This window comes from Plectropomus leopardus, chromosome 16 (assembly GCF_026936395.1).
Source record: "Plectropomus leopardus strain MGB_pleo_1.0 chromosome 16, ASM2693639v1, whole genome shotgun sequence".
Taxonomy (NCBI): domain Eukaryota; kingdom Metazoa; phylum Chordata; class Actinopteri; order Perciformes; family Serranidae; genus Plectropomus; species Plectropomus leopardus.
Window position 1 is genome coordinate 6,943,877 of NC_142191.1, and position 19,366 is coordinate 6,963,242.

At 37.8% G+C, this 19,366-nt stretch overlaps 1 protein-coding gene across 3 annotated transcripts in view; it reads left to right on the plus strand.

Moving 5' to 3' along the window:
• Positions 1–635: 635 nt before the first annotated feature.
• The window catches only part of LOC121955279 (serine/threonine-protein phosphatase 2A 56 kDa regulatory subunit gamma isoform), a 44,328-nt gene continuing 25,597 nt past the window's right edge, over positions 636–19,366 (plus strand). The window contains exons 1-3 of one of the 3 annotated variants that reach the window (XM_042503150.2): positions 636–764; positions 1,287–1,346; positions 6,240–6,405. In XM_042503150.2, the coding sequence (XP_042359084.1) occupies positions 738–764; positions 1,287–1,346; positions 6,240–6,405 (253 nt within the window). In that variant the 5' untranslated portion in view covers positions 636–737. Of the gene's footprint in view, positions 765–1,286; positions 1,347–6,239; positions 6,406–16,159; positions 16,363–19,366 lie in introns of those variants that run through there. The other 2 variants (XM_042503151.2, XM_042503153.2) reach the window with 2 other exon arrangements.

The window sequence follows — 19,366 nt, forward strand, 5'->3', positions numbered from 1 at the left end:
CTGAGAAACTGGCAATGAGCAACTTCACAAGAAGTGACCCAAAAATGAGCAGGAAATTAGTAAAAAGTTGAAAGAACATTGCCTAAACAATATCATAAATTTAAAAAAGAATAAATAACAAAAACAAAACCCAAATGGCCTGGGAAAATGAAAAAATGATGATAATAATAATAATAATAATAATAATAATAATAATAATAATAATCTTTATTTATGTAGCACAAAGTGCTTCCCAGATTAAAAAAAGGTTTACAGAATAAAAGAAGATATCGGAAACCCATGTAGCCCCTGCCCCTTTATGACATAAACAAAATTAAGAACATTAAGAGCGTTAAAGCCCAAATAATAAAATAGCACTGCGGTCAATGAGGGTGCAAGTTCAAAATACAATTTCATAAATAAGTAAGCAAAATGTGAATAAGATAATTAAGCTCGGTTTCTATGTAAAAATGAAGTCTTAAATCAAAGTTTGAATGAGCATGGTGAGCATGCTTCATTTTTAATCTCATGCGCTGTAATAACAGGCTGTGGTGTCTGGTTGTAATACTCGCCTCTCACCGACAGGGGGCCCCCCCGCCCTGCAGCGCTCTGCCTGTCACTCCAGTCATCTGACCGTCAGCAGCCAATCAGAGGCCGAGTTACAGCTTGACCCGCCTCTCAGTTTGGTGCCCTGAGAGTTGTCAAGGTTTCTGGTGGTGGAGTATCCGAGAGGGGAGCAAGGGCGGCTACGGTTTACAATGCCGAATAAAACGAAAAAAGACAAGGTGAGTTTTAAGAATCGCCAGGAGCTTTAAGAAAGCTGGATATAAAGTTTTCAGGAGTAACATTTCGGTGTTTTTTAGTGCTAAACCGGCATCATAAAAAGACGTTTAATGCAGCCATCAGCGCAGTGTCCCGTCGTTAGCAAATCATCACCAGCTAGCCGTTATTCTGCCAACATGTTAGCACTTGTGCTAAGTAATTAATAATAAAGCGCCGTTATCCAGAAGTGAGAATTTGAATACATGTTTATGGTGATGTGTGTGTGTTTTGGGGTGCTATTTGGGGACTTTGAGTGTGTTTTTAAAGCTGAAAGCCGGGGTCGTGTGAATGCTATTAAAGTACCGTTAGCTAGCTAACAGCAGACTCTCCAGTGTATTCAAACAGTAGTGTAGACTGGGCAGGCAGGTTATTTATAGCGAGGATTTCTGCATGGCGGCACTCACTGAGGCTGCTTACTGATGTCAACCTACTTACCTGCTAATGTCAAGTTGACTTAAGTGATTAAACTTTTTTTTCCTCTGCAGGAGTCCCCTAAGTCTGGAAAAGTGGGCAAGAGTGGAGGACAAGAGAATTCAGAGCATGAGGTTAGTTAACACAGGGGACTAGAAACTTCATGGAAGACAGTAGGACTTTGTCTTACATATGTTCAAATGACACTGACATTTCTGTCTGATAATGGACTGCATTATAGCTGTGCTCTGCAGTGATTTTTGTGGAAGGTCTGTGTATAATGATGCAGATAGAGAAGATCCTGCCCTCAATTCAGTTAGCTACTCTAAGTATGATAGAAAATAGTAATAATAATAATAATAATGATAATACTAACGACTTTATTAGGGACACAGAAAAAGGTCCATATCATACGACATAACAAACAGACAACAGGCTGTATACAATGTATAGTTTAGTTTGCAATTATAATATTGCATCACATTATTTTGCACATCTGCCAGATTTTTCCTAGATACAGTGTTATTTAGCCGACTTGAATCACAGTTTATAAGGGACTGTTCTTTATGTATGAGAGGACAGGAGTGGGTGGGCTGTGACTTTGTTATTTTTCTTGTTTATTAATATTATTTTTTTTATTTTGACCCTCCCTGAAGTTACAAAAATATTCCTTGAGTCTCCCTGAGTGATTTGGGGAAAATGCATGACCCTCCCTCCACCATAAATTAGTTTTTTAGATTTTAAAATAACATCCCTTTTCAGTTTAAAGTAAGGTTTTTCACTCCCGTTGTGCATCCTGGTAAGTTATTTTGATTAAATAACCTTATTTAAAGCTCTGAATTCTTCTTAATTTGTTTTTGGACGAAAGCGTTTGTCGCACATGATGTGTTCAAGGACCGTTGGAAATTTGAAAATCCAACGATAATTACTGTTTTTACAGTTTTTGGCTATGTTAAATGGTAAATTTGGCAAAATGGCAATTTTCAAAGAAGACATGCCTTCTGAAACCCTGGATTATTGCTTTGTTATCATACTGTAAAAAATCTTATACTATCCGCTGCAACCCTGGTATGGGGTGGAAGGAGAAAAACTTGCTTGATTTGGGCCTCATTCAACATATTAAAGTGGCACCAGACATGGTGTTGTTGTGTAGCATGCAACTTGGGTTTTTGAAATCTCAGCCACAACTTTGTGATTTAGAAAAGTAATCAACCTTTCCTTACAATGTGTGTATGAATAATGAAATGTGCACGCCATAAAATACTATTGTCTGAGTCACCCATAATCCAAGGGACAGAGTGAATGACTTTACTGGCTCAATACTAAGATAATCACAATTATAAAACTAGCTGGATGGGCAGGTCAGCAAGTTCAGCTTGCAATATGTGTCACCAAGTGGGATCCTATTGCAGTGTGTCTGCAGGGCCTTAAAAATTTTTATCTTTATCTTTTATGTATCTGACTTAATTTTTATAAATAAATGTTATTAAATAGTCTTTAATTTAAATTTGAGGCCATAATTGCCTCTAAAATTTTATTTAATTAAATTTATCCATCTTTTAATTTGTTTATGTCAAAATGAGTCAGGCTTGTCTGCGTGAAAGTCCACATTAATGATGTAACAAAACTGATGTACCTGCTGGCACAGTGTTCATAAACCTACTCATTCTTATAACCATATTCCTACATGAGACCTACCTTTTCACATACTCCACTTACCTTTATACTAATCCCAAATGTTTGAACAAGATTATTTGTCTAAAAATCAGTAAAAAATTTTAGTTAAAATAATCTTGAAAATGTTGTAAAAAAGTCTTACGTTTATGTCTCTGATACCCAGTACTGGCATTACGTTTACATGACACTCAGTATAACATGAGGAAATCAGTATAGTTCTAAAGAGACTAAAAACAGTTGTTATAATTGGATCTCCATTGTCTACAAAAGAAATCAGAAGAAAATTTGTAATGCAGTAAGGAGAATAGTTTCTAATTAACAAAAATATTCGTGCCTCAGATATGATTCACGCCTTTGTCATAAACGTGTATAAAAAGCTAATGACCCGCTCTTAAAAGTACCAGTCTGCATAAGATAAAACACTGGAAAAATGGTACCACGGTCGGATTAGCCATTGACTTTTTTGGATTGGGTTATATCAGGAAAAGCTGAATTCAGCCTGAGTTACAAACTGTTCAACATTATGTTGGTCTGGATTCCAGTAATAGCAGAGGCATCTGTCGTCAATCATTACGTCACAGTGTTGCACAGCAGTGGTCATGCGTTGCACTGTAAAATAGCAGAAGGGCATGCAATATGACCAGGTGCACAGTTTGGTTTCAAACACTATTCTCATGATTTTTCTAAAATAAAGTGCAGCCCTTAACAAATTCAATATGTAACAGATTTAATTCAAACGTATTCCATGACTTTTTCAGTCACCTTATATAAACATCACTGAACCATTATGGAAAGATTTCACTATTTTTCAGAGAACTGGATGCTTTTCTTTTCTCCGGAAGATTAAAACTTTGATGCACTCTTTTCAGGGCTGCTTTGACAGCTGACATCTGTCGGTGCAGCCAAATGTGGTCCTCCTCTTTAACAGACATTTAATATTCATATTGTGAGGGCTGTTGACCACCTGTTCGTATTTTAGAGGCTGCTGTAATGTACAGTACAGTTTGTTGTGATAAAATACAAACTATAAGGCTTGATTAAATAATTTATCTGCTGTTTGGAAACCAGTTTGAGACAAAGCTGTATATTGTATTGTATATTGCATCTCTGAAGCATTTTGCGTAGCCTTGCATCAGAGATGCTTTTAGTTTATGAACCACGAAGGCCCCTTTGGTGATTCTGCTTTTAGTCAAAATGCTGGAACAGCCTGCCAGAGGATCTGAGTGGAGCTGGATACTTTTAAACTAAAAGCCTATCTTTTAGTCAAGCTTAGTGTCTATATATCACAATTTCATGTTTTTTTTACTGTTTTTGTTTCTTTAATCAAACCGTAAAGCACTTGGAATTGCATTTGCTTTGTTTAAAAGGTGCTATAAAAATAAAATTTGATTGATTAATTGATAAATGGTGGTTTCAGCCTCCTAGTCGTTTTTTGCTGACTAATAGCAAGCAATAGTAGGATCGCTGTTGTGTGTCAGCAGCCATGCAGCTGCAGATCTACCACTGCCCCAACCATATGTCACATTGACATAGCCGGGTTGCAAGCTGTTGTGGTTACCCTGCTGCCCCTCCCTTCTGTCTCACATGCTTAGTAACCAGAAGTGCTCGAGACCAAATGTTTATAATGTATGGGAAGGCCTCATTTCCTGTTTTGGTAACAAACAGTACACTAGAAAATCCTGGATGACAGAAACGACTTTGGCTCAATGAACTTACAGGAGTTAATTCCTATCTTTGTATTACATAAATATGTAATCTCATTCCTAGTGGCCAGCTCAGCTTTTTTTTTTCTTTTTTTTTTTTTTACTAGACAGCTTGCGAGTGGCCCAGCTCTTAAGCCCCCGTCTTACAGCACTGCAGACTGTGACCAACTTTATCTGGGTCTTAACTAAATTTAATAATTCCCCTGTGACTCAGACTGACACGGCTCCACAGCTGCATCTGCTGAAGTAAGCTGTGTGCCATCAGGTGCGTGCCGATGAATGGATCCCAGCGGGCAGGTGGGACCAGCTGTGAGAAACTTTCAGTTGATCCCACACCAGGATTATATCCTAACCCACTAACCCTGGTGTTTTTTAACTCCTCCGAGACACAGCTGGGTGTGTTGTTGAGTGCATAAAAAAGCCAGAACGGTTTGTTTTTTTCATCTGAACTTGAAGCCACCCAAGGCAAATGTACTGTTATCAGGGTTCGTATGGTCATGAAAACCTGGAAAAGTCACAGAATTGCAAATAGCAATATACAGGCCTAAAAAAGTTTTGGAAAACTAAATATACCCTGAAAGTTTTGGAAATATCGGAAGTATCTTTCACAAACCTGTATAATAACATACAGTGTGTCCAAGGAACCTTGGAAATTTGAAAACCCAACAATAATTTCTGTTTTTACATTTTGATGAAAGCATGCCTTCTAAACCTGTGGGCTTGTGGCATGTTTTAAAGAAAAAAAATCCAGAATATTTTCTTCAAAAATCAAAAAAGGCTATTTTTTTTAAAGAAAAAAAATTCAAAAATGTCTCCAAAAATTGCCAAAAATTTTGCAAAAATGTTTTCATTAAAATTCACCAAATTTAAATTACAAAATACAATGCCAAAATGTTTGCTTTGAAAATTGCCAAAAATAAAAATTGCTACAATGGCCAAAAAAGAAGCCAGATGTTTTCTTTAACTTACTAAAAGTTTTTTTTAATTTCCAAAAAAGACAAAAATAGTTTCTTTAACCCCCCCTCCAAAAAAAGCCAAAAATATTTTCTTCTAGAATTGCCAAAAATAATTTTAAAAAAAGTTTTATTCAAAAATTGCCAAAAAGGGCAGAAGTTTACTTTAAAAACTTTGATCAAATAAAAAGAAAATACAGCAATCTAAAGTTGCATGCTTAAAAAAATATTTGACATGCTTCGCCTTTTTTGCCCCTTCAGATTTTTAAATATATGTGTGTGTGTGTGTATATATATATACACTTCTTTTATTTCTTAAAGCTATTTTAAAGTAATGAAAAAGAACCAATAAGGAATATTGTTGGTCGTTTCAGATAATGTATGGTCTTTAACATTTGCCTCAAAGTCATTGAAAAGCTATGGAAACATATTGGTAAAAAGTATGCATGAACCCTGTGTTATGTATCCTGTTTGTACATTGGGATATGTGTGAGTTATTACCTTAGTTACATAATGCAAAGCACCGTGTTGTCATGTAAGTGGTGACATACTATATATAATTAAAATGTCCTGTGTGGTGTGTGGCAGTCACACAGTTTTATCAGATTCCTGAAGAGGTACTTGTACTCTCTTCCACCCCTCATGTTCTTGCGCTACTTCAGTGTCACTAATGTGGGTTTTTCTCTTGTTTCAGCAGAGCTCTAACAGGAAGGCCAGCAATAGTGTTCCTCCCACCACTCAGCTGCTGAAGGGGAAGCAGCCAGGTTCCCAGACACCTGTCAAAAAGGACAAGAGGCAGAGCTCCTCTCGTTTCAGCTTGAGCAACAACAGGGAGCTGCAGAAACTGCCTGCTTTCAAAGGTATTTACTGGTACAATCACAACATCCTGTCATCAAACCACAAAAAGCTTACCAAATACCCAGTGTCTGAGGTCTTGGAGTTGTTGCACAAACATATGTACATGCACATTTAGAGGAGTAGCTCTTTCCCGCAGGGTACCATGGATTCTTAAAAAGTATTGCATTGCATTGAATTAATTTATCTAAAAATAAGGCCTTAATTGGTATTAAAGTGATTTAAAAGTCTAAAAAATGCTTAGACATTAGTCATTTTTTACTGATGTTGCATCCTAAAATCTCAACATAATTGGTTAACATCTATTTTTTTTTTTTAATAAATTCTTTTTCTGAAACTCATCATGATGAGAATCCAAGCAGTGGAATCTCACATGCAGATTGAGAAATTGCCCAAAAAACATCCAGAAACACCAGATATTTCCCACTTCTGTTGATAAAACAATGAGACACTTTTATGGCAAATTAAAATTATTCTTCAATTTTGGTTAATAGAAAATTGTTCTTGCTGCGAGTGGCATTAATGAAGAGTCTTAAAAAAGTCTTAAATCTACCTTGCCTGCAGAAAGCCTGTCCAGGCTGGAGGTTTTTGCACTATGTTCTGGAGTTTTGTGCCTTTTTGACGGCAAAAATAATAATTTTTAAAATGTTTTCAGTGACTCACCCACATGCCATACATAGAGCAGATTTTTGCTCTAGGCAGGGAGAGTTAAGAAATACCTGTAGTCATGTCACAGATAAATGCATGCCTCGCAGACATGCATACTTACAAGCACACACTCAGTTATTTTCCGACCATGCTGAAACATCTATGAACATCCCCTGCTGCATCACCCTCATTGTAATACCGAGTTGACATTATGCAATACGTGGAAACAAACAGAGGACATACATGGCACGGACTTTGCGCTGGATTTAGCCCAAGCGTCTATATTTAGTGGTAATCCACAGATAAAGCTTTAATTCCACGGTCCTTGTGTTTCACGATGTTGCCAGTGACCAGCAGCGTCTGCCAGGCGTGATACTATTCCTTCTCTTCCTCCCCTTGGAGATGAGAAATTTGCGAATTTTTGCAGATGCATATTGACATTTAGTTTAATGTCCGAACTCGGTGCCAGTTTAGCACCAGATGGAAAATCAAGCAGTGGGCACCGCCAATAGGCCTCTGGGCGGACTATCTGTGCATGTGTCTGTGTATGCATGCATGGATACACACAGCAATGTTGTCTGCTGCCTTCTCCCTGCACAGTAATTATATAACCAGGCGGTGTACTGAAAACAAACAGCTATAAATGCATTATAGGTCAACAAGTACATGTGCAAATAAATATTTTAAAGACACAGATTTTGCAGATGACTTGTGTGGGATTACTCTGTGGGAATTATCAGAGCTCAGAACATATGGAGAAAAAAAAAATCCGAAGCAGTGCACTCATTCATAAAAAGATAAATCTTTTTGTAGCAACTGACATATCCCCTGACTATACATCTTCATATGCAAAACAAAGTTCTGAAAAGTTAGGATATTGGAGGTGTTCCCTGGTGATATAAGAGAATTGGAGGGCAGAGTGATACATTTTAGAGAGACATTTTTTAATATTTAGTTTGTTTATTGTTAATATGGCAGTGGCAACTCTACGGGGCTGTTGTGACCTGAGTTTTATTGAATTTAATCACAGCGTTTCAGAGGGTGAACGAGTCTGTCTCGGAAAACTTGGGCACTGCATGTTGAGTGCAGTTTAACATTGTTTCTATACATGACTTAGAAATGATTACTTGAAAGCCAGAATTTAAGGCCTTGTCCACACGTGCACAGTATATTTGAAAACAGTGTTAACACTATGGATTTTGGCCTTGTGTCAACATTCAAACTGTGCTTCAGTTCACTGAAAACAGACTTTTATATTACTCTTCAGGGCGACGTTTTTCGGAAATTCTGTTTTCATTGTTGATGTGTAGACGGGGAAAATGAAATGGCATTTTTTGGCCAAAACATTTCCAGTTTGTAACCTTATTAACAGGACTTTTTACTTTATTTACACATGTAAATGTACATTAATCTATCCACTAGAGCTGGGCTATAAAACAATAACAGTAAATATCTCAGTTTAATTGTCCTTGATTGATATTTATAAATTTTTTGATAAATCCACAATATAATTAAACCACCCCTGTGATACAGAATTTCCTTTTTGAGAGCAAACTATCTATACATCTATATGTCTATACACATCTATCTATACACATATACACTATCTATCTATACATCTATACACATCTATCTATACAGCTATACAGCTATCTACAGTATCTATACACTATCTATCTATACACATATACACATCTATCTGTCAATCTTTCTACTTTACATCTATGCACTATCTATCTATGCATCTTTACACATCTATCTATCTATACACATATACACGACCTATCTATACATCTATCTCTGTATCTGTGTATCTATCTATCTATCTATCTATACGTCTATGCACCTATGTATCTATCTTTTTATACATCTATGCAATATCTATCTATACATCAATACACATCTATCTATCGATACATCGATACATCTATACATCTATACATCTATCTATACATATTTCTATTGATAAATCCATACATACTGTACATATATACACACCACAGATCTTTTCTCAAGACACTTGAGAGAAGTGGAGGGCAGAATGATGCGTCTCCTCTTAAAGATTTTAGAGAGACATTTTTTAAAATTTAAATAGTTTATTCCTAATATGGCAGTGACAAGTCTACGGGGCTGTTGTGACCTGAATTGAATTAAATTTAATCACAGTGTTTCAGAGGGTGAATCTGAGAGTCTGTCTCAGGAAACTTTGAACTGACCTTTCTTCAAGATGGACTTGGTGTCAGAAATGTTATGAGCCACTAAAAAAAGCCTAAATATGATTGTATGTACTTCATAAATGAGTGCCTTTGTTTTTGTTTTTCTTCGTCGCTCTTCAGTCGGAAAGTCAGACTGGCCCTCTTGCATCGAGCACCTCTCTGCAACACACTGGAGCAAAGGTTGCATTCCTCTTCAGAGAGGATTTACAAATGTTATTTCTCTCTTGAAGATCTGGCTGATAAGACAAAGTGGAGTTGCTATCTGCAACAAAAGGCCACAGCACTTTTGTGCAGTTTTGTGCCATTTGTTCACCATTCAGGCTTTTGTGCAAGAATAGAATAATGGACATAAAGGTGTTTATTATACCATTAAAACATACTTGTTTCTTTATCTCAGCCATTATTCTTGTGCTGTGTCAAGAAAGCATTAGGCATAACTTAATTTCTGATAAGGGCTGCTCACTTCCCACACCCCAATGAGAGCTTTGATAGCATTCAGCAAAATATTATCCCACAGTGGCCCGGTAGATGTTATCACTCAGTCCTGTCCAAACAGGCTCCTCGCTTGGCCTGTTTTCATTCCAGGCATGTTCACTACCTCCCGATGGAAACACATGTCTGAGAGTCTGTCCTGCAGAGCCACGAGGCCGAGACTGAAAACCCTGACCAGCAGGCCTTTCCCATAAACTTACCTCAAACCTAAGAGTGCTCGCTGTGACTCCAGAGTTCATTTTGCGGTTGCATTAAGTAGCACAGCAGTTAAAAGGCTTCCTGTTAGAGATCTGATATGATGAGCTTGTTTTATAAGACTTGACCAAAGAAGAAAATAAAGAAATTGTGTGTGTTTTGGGCAAAAGATCTTTCTGCCTGCAGCTTGTGAGCAGAAGATAAACGCTCTATAGGGTCCTGTTTATTTCACTGTGGTCTCCTTAAGACTGTAAATATAGTTGCCAAAACGCGCAGAACAACAACAGTTGTTGCCTCTGTGTGTGTTCTCCTAAAAAGCAGGCTCTTTTCTGCATCAACTATCGGTCTGGTAGGTTTTGTCGCCATCTGCTGGTTAGAGTCAAATATTTGAGGTATCATAAAGTTGGTTAACTGGAACAAACATTACAAATGTCAGTATGTAATATAAACTTACCCCAATATTTTAGCCATGGAGAACAATGCAAAACTGATTCTAATTATTTAATTCAGTGTTTTTGCAGATGAAAGCATGTCTTCTGTTTAATAGTTGAACATGCCAAGTAATGTAAGTTATATAATAGGCATTTATTTTTAGTCTATCAGTTTATCAATCAAATTAAAAGTGCAGAATCAGCAAACTTACGTTTATGTATTTTTTTTATCTTTTGTGTGAGTGAGTGTGTTTGTACCTTTTTTTATCATTCTGTCTCTGCTGTCCAGATGAGAACGTTTCTTTGGGTCTTCTTGAGTTGTTTTTTTTCCTCCTCATGACCAGTTTGAGTTGCGGGGTGGATAATTGATCTGTCGATTTGGTCAGAGCTGATCAGGTTGAGGGATGAAAGGAACAGCTGCTACAAGTTTCACTTTCTCCGTGCGTCTGTGCGCTCAGAGAATGTGGTCCAATCCATCACAGAACATATAGTCCAGTTGTGCTTTTAATCAATAGTCCAGCTCCAAAAATATAAAATCAATTTGTGATGTTTTGATCGCAGTGGGCAGTCACGATCAAATACATGTGTTTGAAACACTGTAGCATATATAGCTCAGATATGTAAGGTATAAAGCCTTATGAGTTAAAAGAAGAACCATAAGAGCAGCTTTAGGTTGTACTGGTAACCAGTGAAGGGAATCCAGAATGGGGATCATTTTTGTTAAAATCTATAGTTTTGGACAAGCTTGTGGCTGCAATTAATTAGACAATCAATCTTTTATGTAATTGTCAGTTCCTGCAGATCCTTAAAACGTTTTAAAAGGCATTGAATTAATTAAGTAATCTAAAGATAAGACCTGAATTGGTATAAAATGCCTTGAATCAATTTGTCAGAAGTGTAAAAATGCCAAAAAAATCAAATAAATTCTGTTGTTGAGTTGTAAATTCTTGAAACAAGTCTCTCCTGAGTTAGTGAGGCAATTACAGATCCCAAATCAAAATTTATTTTGCTGTTCGTGGTCCCATAACAGTAATTTTGTGTTAAATTATTGTAGTTCGGTTTGACCTTATTCATAAGATATTTTCGTCAATAATCTTTTGTATTTATATTTATATATTGTATAATGCTTTTAACTGTTAGGTACACTTCAAGTTTGAATTTTCCTTTGCAAAAAAAATATTGAATGTCATGAATTGTTTCATTAACTGCTCTTTTTCTTTTTAAATATCCATTCAAGCACCGTTTAGGCACAGGTATCATTTTAAAAGTATCATTTTAGCACCTGTATCAGAAAAAAAACAAACAATACCCAACCCTGGACTCATGGTGACTCGCAATTATACCGTCTTTCCACTGCCAGAAATAGTCTCTTTTCTTTATATTAAAAAAAATATACTACAATGCTACAATCTGTGTAGTGGATACATAATATTGTCCATCTAGTTTGTAAATCTGCGCTGTAATTTGAAAGGTGCAGAGTTCTTCAGTGTGCCGTAAGAAGAGTCTCTGGCCTGTAATGGCTTGATAAGTGATAAGATAATAACACATTTCCTGTATTCTACCGAAATTTACAACTGTCATTAGCTGTCATTTCCCATACTTGTTTGTCACTAAAAAAAGAAATAGATAAAATTTGGTTTCTGCAGTGTTTTTCGTTTGAAAGAACACTGAACGAGACGCTGTAACATCAGTTTCTATAGACGTTACATCATTTACTGTTGAAATAGTGTCTGTGTTATTATTTGCTTTAGTGAGTGTACTATAGTGTTTGCTCATGTGTGTCCTGCATGTTTTAGTTTTACACATGCTAAACAGAGTCAAACCTACTAGACAAGAATGCTTAATGTTAATCCCGTCTTTGTAAAGTATTTGTTTTTATCAGCCGGTTTAAAATGTAGAAACTCAAAGTCTTAGCATGTCTGACTGGGTTGAAACATTAAAATTGACACTGAATGCAGGCTTTTTTTTTTTAAGTTGTGGGCAGATACTTAAAGCAGGATGTCAAAGGGCAAGGCTGGTTTCAGGGAAGGGTTTCCTCTACCCTTCATGCAGGTGGTAGAGGAAGAGACTCCCACACCTCCTCATGAGAGATACTTCCCTCGTCAAACACATCACATAGAAAAACATAGCTCACTAGCTGTGATCAGGCTGTTGGAGCTGTAAAAACATTGAATTTTTTTTTGCATGACTCTGCTCTTGTACATGTTATTTTAAGAAACAGCCTTGAGTAAATAAAGAAATGTTGAAGTAATATTTAATTTGATAATGTCTGTAGTGCAAACACACGGTGTGCTTGACCTACAGAAAAAAGTAGAGCATGTTATAGAGTCATTAGTACAACAGGGTTCCCGCAGATCCTTCAAAACTGTTTTATTTATCTGAAAACAAGGCCTTAATTTGTATTAAAATGACTTAAATTAATCTTTCAAAAACCATAAAAAAAACATGGGATGTAGAATTTCATGAATCTCAAAATAGGAAGGCGGGTAGGTAGATTTATTCCACATTACGTCACGTATATTCTACCTCTTGAGCTAAAGTGTCCTTTTCTCTCTGGTCATGTTGCATCAATTTCAAAAGTATTTCAGTTTTTCTACTGCAGAGACGGCCTGCTTTTATGTGAGGGCCTTCTTCATATCTGTGAAATACTAATTTAAGGGAAAAATTAAGTTAAGCTACAGTTAAAAGAGCCTCAGCTGTGTTGATGGGTCAGTTCCTCCAAATAGACTTGAGCCTTGAGCGTTTATTACAGAGAACTGTGACACTGAAGATCAGCAGATCTGTAAATTAAGTGAGTATTTTAGGCTGACCTGCTGCTATCAATGATGAATTTGGAAACTCAAGTGAGCGCACTCTCCGTCCATCCAGGATCAGACTCTTGATGCCTCGCAAGTTCACTGACTTGACAGTACCAGAAATAGCACACACAGCAAAAAGCCTGATGAATGTATGTGCCAGAGGAGCGTTTGGAGAGTATTTGTAACAAGTGGGTGTGTTTAGCGTTGTCTTGGTCAGAACAACGGGTCCTCTGATGGGAGGTTGCCACATGACTATGTAACAGAAAGAGTCCTTTATACACTCAGACTAGACCCTGCTGCTGAGATACCACACTATTGTATAGATTAGGACCAGCCAGACTTGATGTTGGAGTTCAGTTGCACTGCTTAATTGTATTTTGTGACTAGATCATTATGCCGGGGATGTAATCATGCCATTTTTTTCACAATGTAGCCCAGTTTAAGACATTTAAGCTCTTCTACATTGCTGACAAACAACGGTGGCTGCTAATGGTTTTTAGCCATGAAGACAAGTAAACATGAGTTCAACCAGAAATCTGGGAGTTTTATTTGGTTATATTTTTAAGCTCACCAGCTAGCGTGAGCACTTGACAGCCTATTGTTTTTTCAGAATTTTTTTCCATTTTTTTTTTTTCATCTTTAAGAATTTTTTTCCAATTGTTATAGACAATTTGAAATATTTGGCGATTTTTTTATTTTATGTTTTTTTTCTTGGAAGGCTTGGAAGGCATTTTTTCTTTAAAATTGCCCAAATTACACCATTTATCACACCCAGAAATTGTAAAAACAGAAATTATATTGGATTTTCAAATTTTCGACAATCCATAAACACTTCATTGGGGATGCTGAAATTGTGTTTGAATAGAGCTCGAATCTTTTATGTTTGAAAAACGCTGGGCATGTGGGAAAAAAAGTCCTGGAAAAGGGTTTTGAAATATTGCCCATGAAAACATGTGGGAACCCGGACAAAAGAGGAGTGAAGTTTTGTATGAGCGGAAAACGCATTTTAAATATCAGTGTCATAGTTGATCATTTGGTTTAATTGCAGGAACCTGTGATCATGACTAAGGTTTGATTAATATTGCAGCCCTAACGCAAGCTTAACATTTTGCACAGAAAATGTGTGTCAGTTATCTTTGTTGGTCTGGTTTTAAATTGGCATTCCTCGAAAATAAAGTCACATTGCGCAGTAAATCACTGGTTTCTTCATGCTATTTTTAAGGGAGTACTCCGTTTTGCAATGTGTGATAGTGCAGCAAACATATGCAAATGATAAATTCAGGACTATATGTTTTCCTACTCAAAGATGCAAAGAACACCCCCGCATTGCATTTACGTCATTTTGCACAGTAATTAGCGGGGGATGCAGAAGGCATTAGTTGAAATCATGGGTAATATGCGTGTGTGTGCATGTGCTGTATGCCCACAATCCTCGCAGCCTGATGGCACACACATTGCACAGGGGGACTCGTCATAATGTATGTGATGATGACTCAAACCTTCTTGCTATAGGGTGCAGTGGGTACATGATTTCTGAGAGCAATATTTGATATGTAGAAAAATGAAATTTAAAGGGATCATTTAAATACACTTGAGAATGATTTTAGTGCTTTCAACAATCATGCTAGATTTGCCCTTTTCCTGCACAGCTTTACCGTGCAGGGTTTTATCCACAGAGCTGTGGCAACAGACAGAGTGCTGCTCTGTGCACATGCACATCCTGTGCTCACATTGAGACTTCCTGCCTTCCTGTCTCTCTGTCACATACACCTGGGCTCAGGCTGTGCTCCTGAAGAGCCATCTGTCATGCAACAACTCACACATACACAGAAAGACACATAAAAAGGGCTTTTATCTGCCAGACAGACTCTTTGTTTTGCACAAACCTCAGCCTGCAGTTGATGTTATATCTCGTGGCTGTTTGATACAGAAACAAATCATGTCAAAACTTGCCCTGTGGCATGCATGCTTGTGGTTTCATGTGTGTTATTTTCCGTCTATTGAACTTTTTGCGTTGGACTTGTAATTTGTTGTGGTATTGGGGTTGGTTGTTGTTTGTTAGGCTGTGAATGAGAGAGGAGTTGTGTCACTTGAACCTTTGAAACCTCAGCAAATTAGTTGTATTTCTTTCAAGAACATGGCAAGAAGGAATGACCTAAAAATGAGCAGCTAATTAGTAAAAAGTACCAGAAAATTTACTGAAAATTTTTAAATTAGTAAATAAATAAAGAAGAAGAAGAAAAATAAAGTAAAAATAAAACAATCAAATGAGGCAAAAAAAGACTTGGAAAAGGTGTTTATAAATTACAATGATAATTTTGTTACATTATTTTAAATATTGCTGCTGTCGGGCGCAAACCTTCTTTATCCAAAATTGCTATTTCTTAATCACAAGATTTTTTTAAATACATTTCTTTGGTTGTATAAAAAATGACAATATGTTATTATGATTGAACATACATTTTTTTCTTTTTTCCCTGGCTTTTAAAAAATAATTTTCTAAATCTACTTATTTCTGTCAGTTTTATTAAACATCTCTCACCAAGTTACTCATTGCCTTTTTTTAAATGAGAAATTGCACCAATTTGATGATGGTTCAAAGGTTTAAAAGGCATCTGAAAGTAGCACAAGAAAATCGATGTTGCGCCACCAGGTTTCAAAGGGTTAACCTCCCCTGACTCTTCGGAAAAGCCTACATGTTGAGTAGAAATGTGTATTTTCTGGCCTTTTTCTTGCTTTTCAAAAACAAAGTGGGCTGAACTGATGCCCGGTCCGTAGTTTGTGCTTTAAAACTCTTGACAGATGTAGCTGCTCTCGCTCCAATCACAGCCACAGTCCCACCCCCTCCCCCCTCAGCCCACCAGCCAATCCCTTCCCTCATGTTTATTTATTCTGACAGCCAGCCCATGTGATTGCAGCCAGCCAACCGGGCAGCTGCAGTGGGGGATGACATCACTAACTAGCTGGTTCCCTCCAGCAGCAGGGGAGCTTCATTTTCTGCTCCGAGTGTTCGTGCTAAAATGGAGGCTGGCTCCTCGCCTTAGCCCGGGCTGCCCTCTTCTCCCCTGCCTCCTGCCTCCGCTCACTGATGTTGGCATGCACTAGAACTACCAGTGGGATGGTTCTGGATGCAGCGAGCTCCAATGGGCCTTTCCAGCCTGTGGCCCTCATGCATTTTAGAGGTGAGAAGAGGAGATTTGCCTCCTGTGCTGCTCTGTGTGTAAAGGGGAGATGAGCAAGAGTGTTGTCATTTAGCAGCTGCTAATTTGGGTTTTGTAGAAGCAAATATTTGTGTCAGATGACTTTTCTGAAAGTTCCTGCAGGAGACGGAGTGCATTCATCCTCTTAGTGTTGGCGGCATGAGTGTTTCTGGAGGAGGAAGCGGGGGATTGTGTTTGTGTGTCAACGAGGAATGGTTTTGCCAAGACAGTGCATAGCTTAGCTTCAGACAGAGAGGGAGGGCGAGAGAGTGAGAGAAGGAGAGCGAGTTTTGTGTCTCCCATCCCCCATCAAGACTGCTGATGTCATAGGAAGTGAGGTCAAAGCTTGTTGTTGGTGTGAGTGTCTGCATTGTGTTGTTTATGAGTGTCTGGTGTCGGCTAACTCACGTGTGAGTTGGAATTGTCTGCTTGTTGTTGCTGGATCTCCAGTAGGTGTCTGAGTTACAGTGTGGGACCTGCAGCAAGTGTTGAGGCTGGAAAACAGAAACTGGCTCCAGATCACTGCTAAGACTTCCTCTGCATAAGTGTTTTGGTAAAACAAATTGAAGGCTGCAATCAGTATTTTTCCAGAAACAGATGTGGCAGTGTACATTTAACATGCAGCTTATTAATGCATGTGTGTGCTCAGTGTCCAAAATTATTTTTTTGACTCACCAGCCATGCATGTTTTCTATCAGCCACAATAACGGTAGTGAGCAACAGACTGGTGGCTAGTTGTAGTTTAGTTTATTGCATATTTTTACCGGCCAAAATGTATACATATTGGGTATGACTTTAGCATTTAAATATTTAGAAATTGTTTAGTAAAACAACTTGAAAATGACTTTAGAGGTAGTTGGTGATCTGTTACACATGAATATTTATACTTTGCATAACAACTTGAATTGATTTTTCAAATTAAATTTTTGAAATCTGTATATGTAGAGATGAATGGGATTTTGTAATGATTTTAGCCTCTAAAAATTAAAATGTTCTCCCGTTTTTAACAACCTTCTTGGCCATTTGTGTAGGATTGGCCTTCTTGGCCAATGCTGGATTTACTGCCGGTATCCAAAATGCTGATGTAATAATTCATTTGGCCAATTCCGATATTGATAAATCCCCCTTTTTCCCCACTTAATTTTAGTGATCATCAAGTCTCTTCTAAAGAGGAATTAACATCATATTATGTATAATGTTATCGCGATGACATCAGTAGATGGAGGCTAATATCAGCAGAAATTAGCCTGTTGGGCGGCGATAACCTATATTTTTTTTTTTAAGCTAATATCTGCTGATACCAATGTCGTGCTAATATTATTGTGCATTCCTCCATTCAAGTATAGATTACTGGGTTATAGTTTTCTGAGTTCAGGAGGTTCACCTGAATGCAGCATGAAGTCCTTGTTGCTGTGAGTGTCAAACTCATCTCTGACACATTAGCACGACAGTAAATGACACCAAAACGCTGTAGGGACTTTTTTTTTTTTTTTATTACTTAACTGTTTTGGTTCAAACATTTAACTGCCAGTGTTTCTGACAGCCTTCTGAGATTTACTCGCCAAACAGAAAATCTACTCGAATTTGGCGCTTGGCGAGTGATAATTTCGGACTCTGCATGTGCTACTATCAGTGAGGTGTTTTTTTATTACTTGTGTGGGTGTTAAATAGCCTCAAAATAGCATGACAATAATTATAGCCACATGAAGTGCATTAGGTAGCCTATGTCTGCAGTTACACAGAATGAAAGTATTTACCACTGTTGCCTTTTTTATTAATCATTTCATTAAATATTCACTGGTAGACATTGTGGGATCTGAGATGTACTTGGCAGCAATTTGTGTCCATGACTGGTTTCCTGTGTGCACACTGGAGCCTTCAGATGAGTAAAGGTTAGTTGCCCATCCATGCAGAGAGGCGCGTGTGTGAAGTCTGCAGTTGCACAGCACGTCTCTTAATATTTTAGGCCTGTTCAGAAACCCTAGTGCTGTTGTGTAACAGGAGCTGGTAGACCTTTGGGCACTCAGGGGTTGATGAGATGAGATGCTCGTCAGTGTGCCCGTGTTCCAGCTCGTTAGTAACAGGCACAGACCGACCTTTCAAGTACGACTGAATTAAACCTAAAATCACTTATTAGACTTTGATTAAGAACAGATAATCTTTGTCTAGCATAATACACTTAAAGACTACTTAAAAATACTTGGCCACTAAGGTGATGGTTTTGGGGTGTCAGAGTTAAAGGGTCGTTTGCATGGCTTCTTTGCAAATAACGGCATACATTGGTGTGCAGTCCAAATGGAGGGCAGGCAACTACAGGCAAGGACAACCAAAATGCCCTTTGATTTGTGCTGTTTACGGCTGTTCAAATCAGTCAAATTCAGAAACATGAAAAAGATAGGATGTAAAGGGCAGAAAAACTCACAAACAAATGGCAAAAGTAAGTTAGAATAAGAGCTTAGTGGGACGTAAGTGTGACAGCAGCATTAAGACTGTCTCGTTTCTATTTGCTGTGAGATTTACAATCGTCACTTAAAAGCAAAAAAGAGGATAACGTTGTCACGAAGCCTTACAGTTTCTCGTCTCCTCTGGGCTGCTGCATTGTGTCCGCAACTCTCTCTTCCAAAGGGAACTGTGAAAGTCCAGAGCGCTTACTCTGCAGCAAAATCTGGGGTCCAAAAATGTCACCAGAAGTGCACTGCACACCTCACAGACTAGCAAAAAAAAACCCAAAACAAAACAAAAGTACTTGCCTGCTGAACCTGAGTTTTTAGCCTCGTACCAGATTTTTAACAGCATTTCACTAGACCTTGGGGAACGATTGAGGTAGAAAATTGTTAGTAACATTAGCCTGACAGCTGTGCATCCATGAACAGAGTTGGAATATGTAAGACGGTTAAACAAAAGCACAGTTACTTACCTGGCCAAAAGCAAGATGTCAGTCCTCTCAGTCGTGGACCCAACTGCACACAAGACTTTTCACACTTTC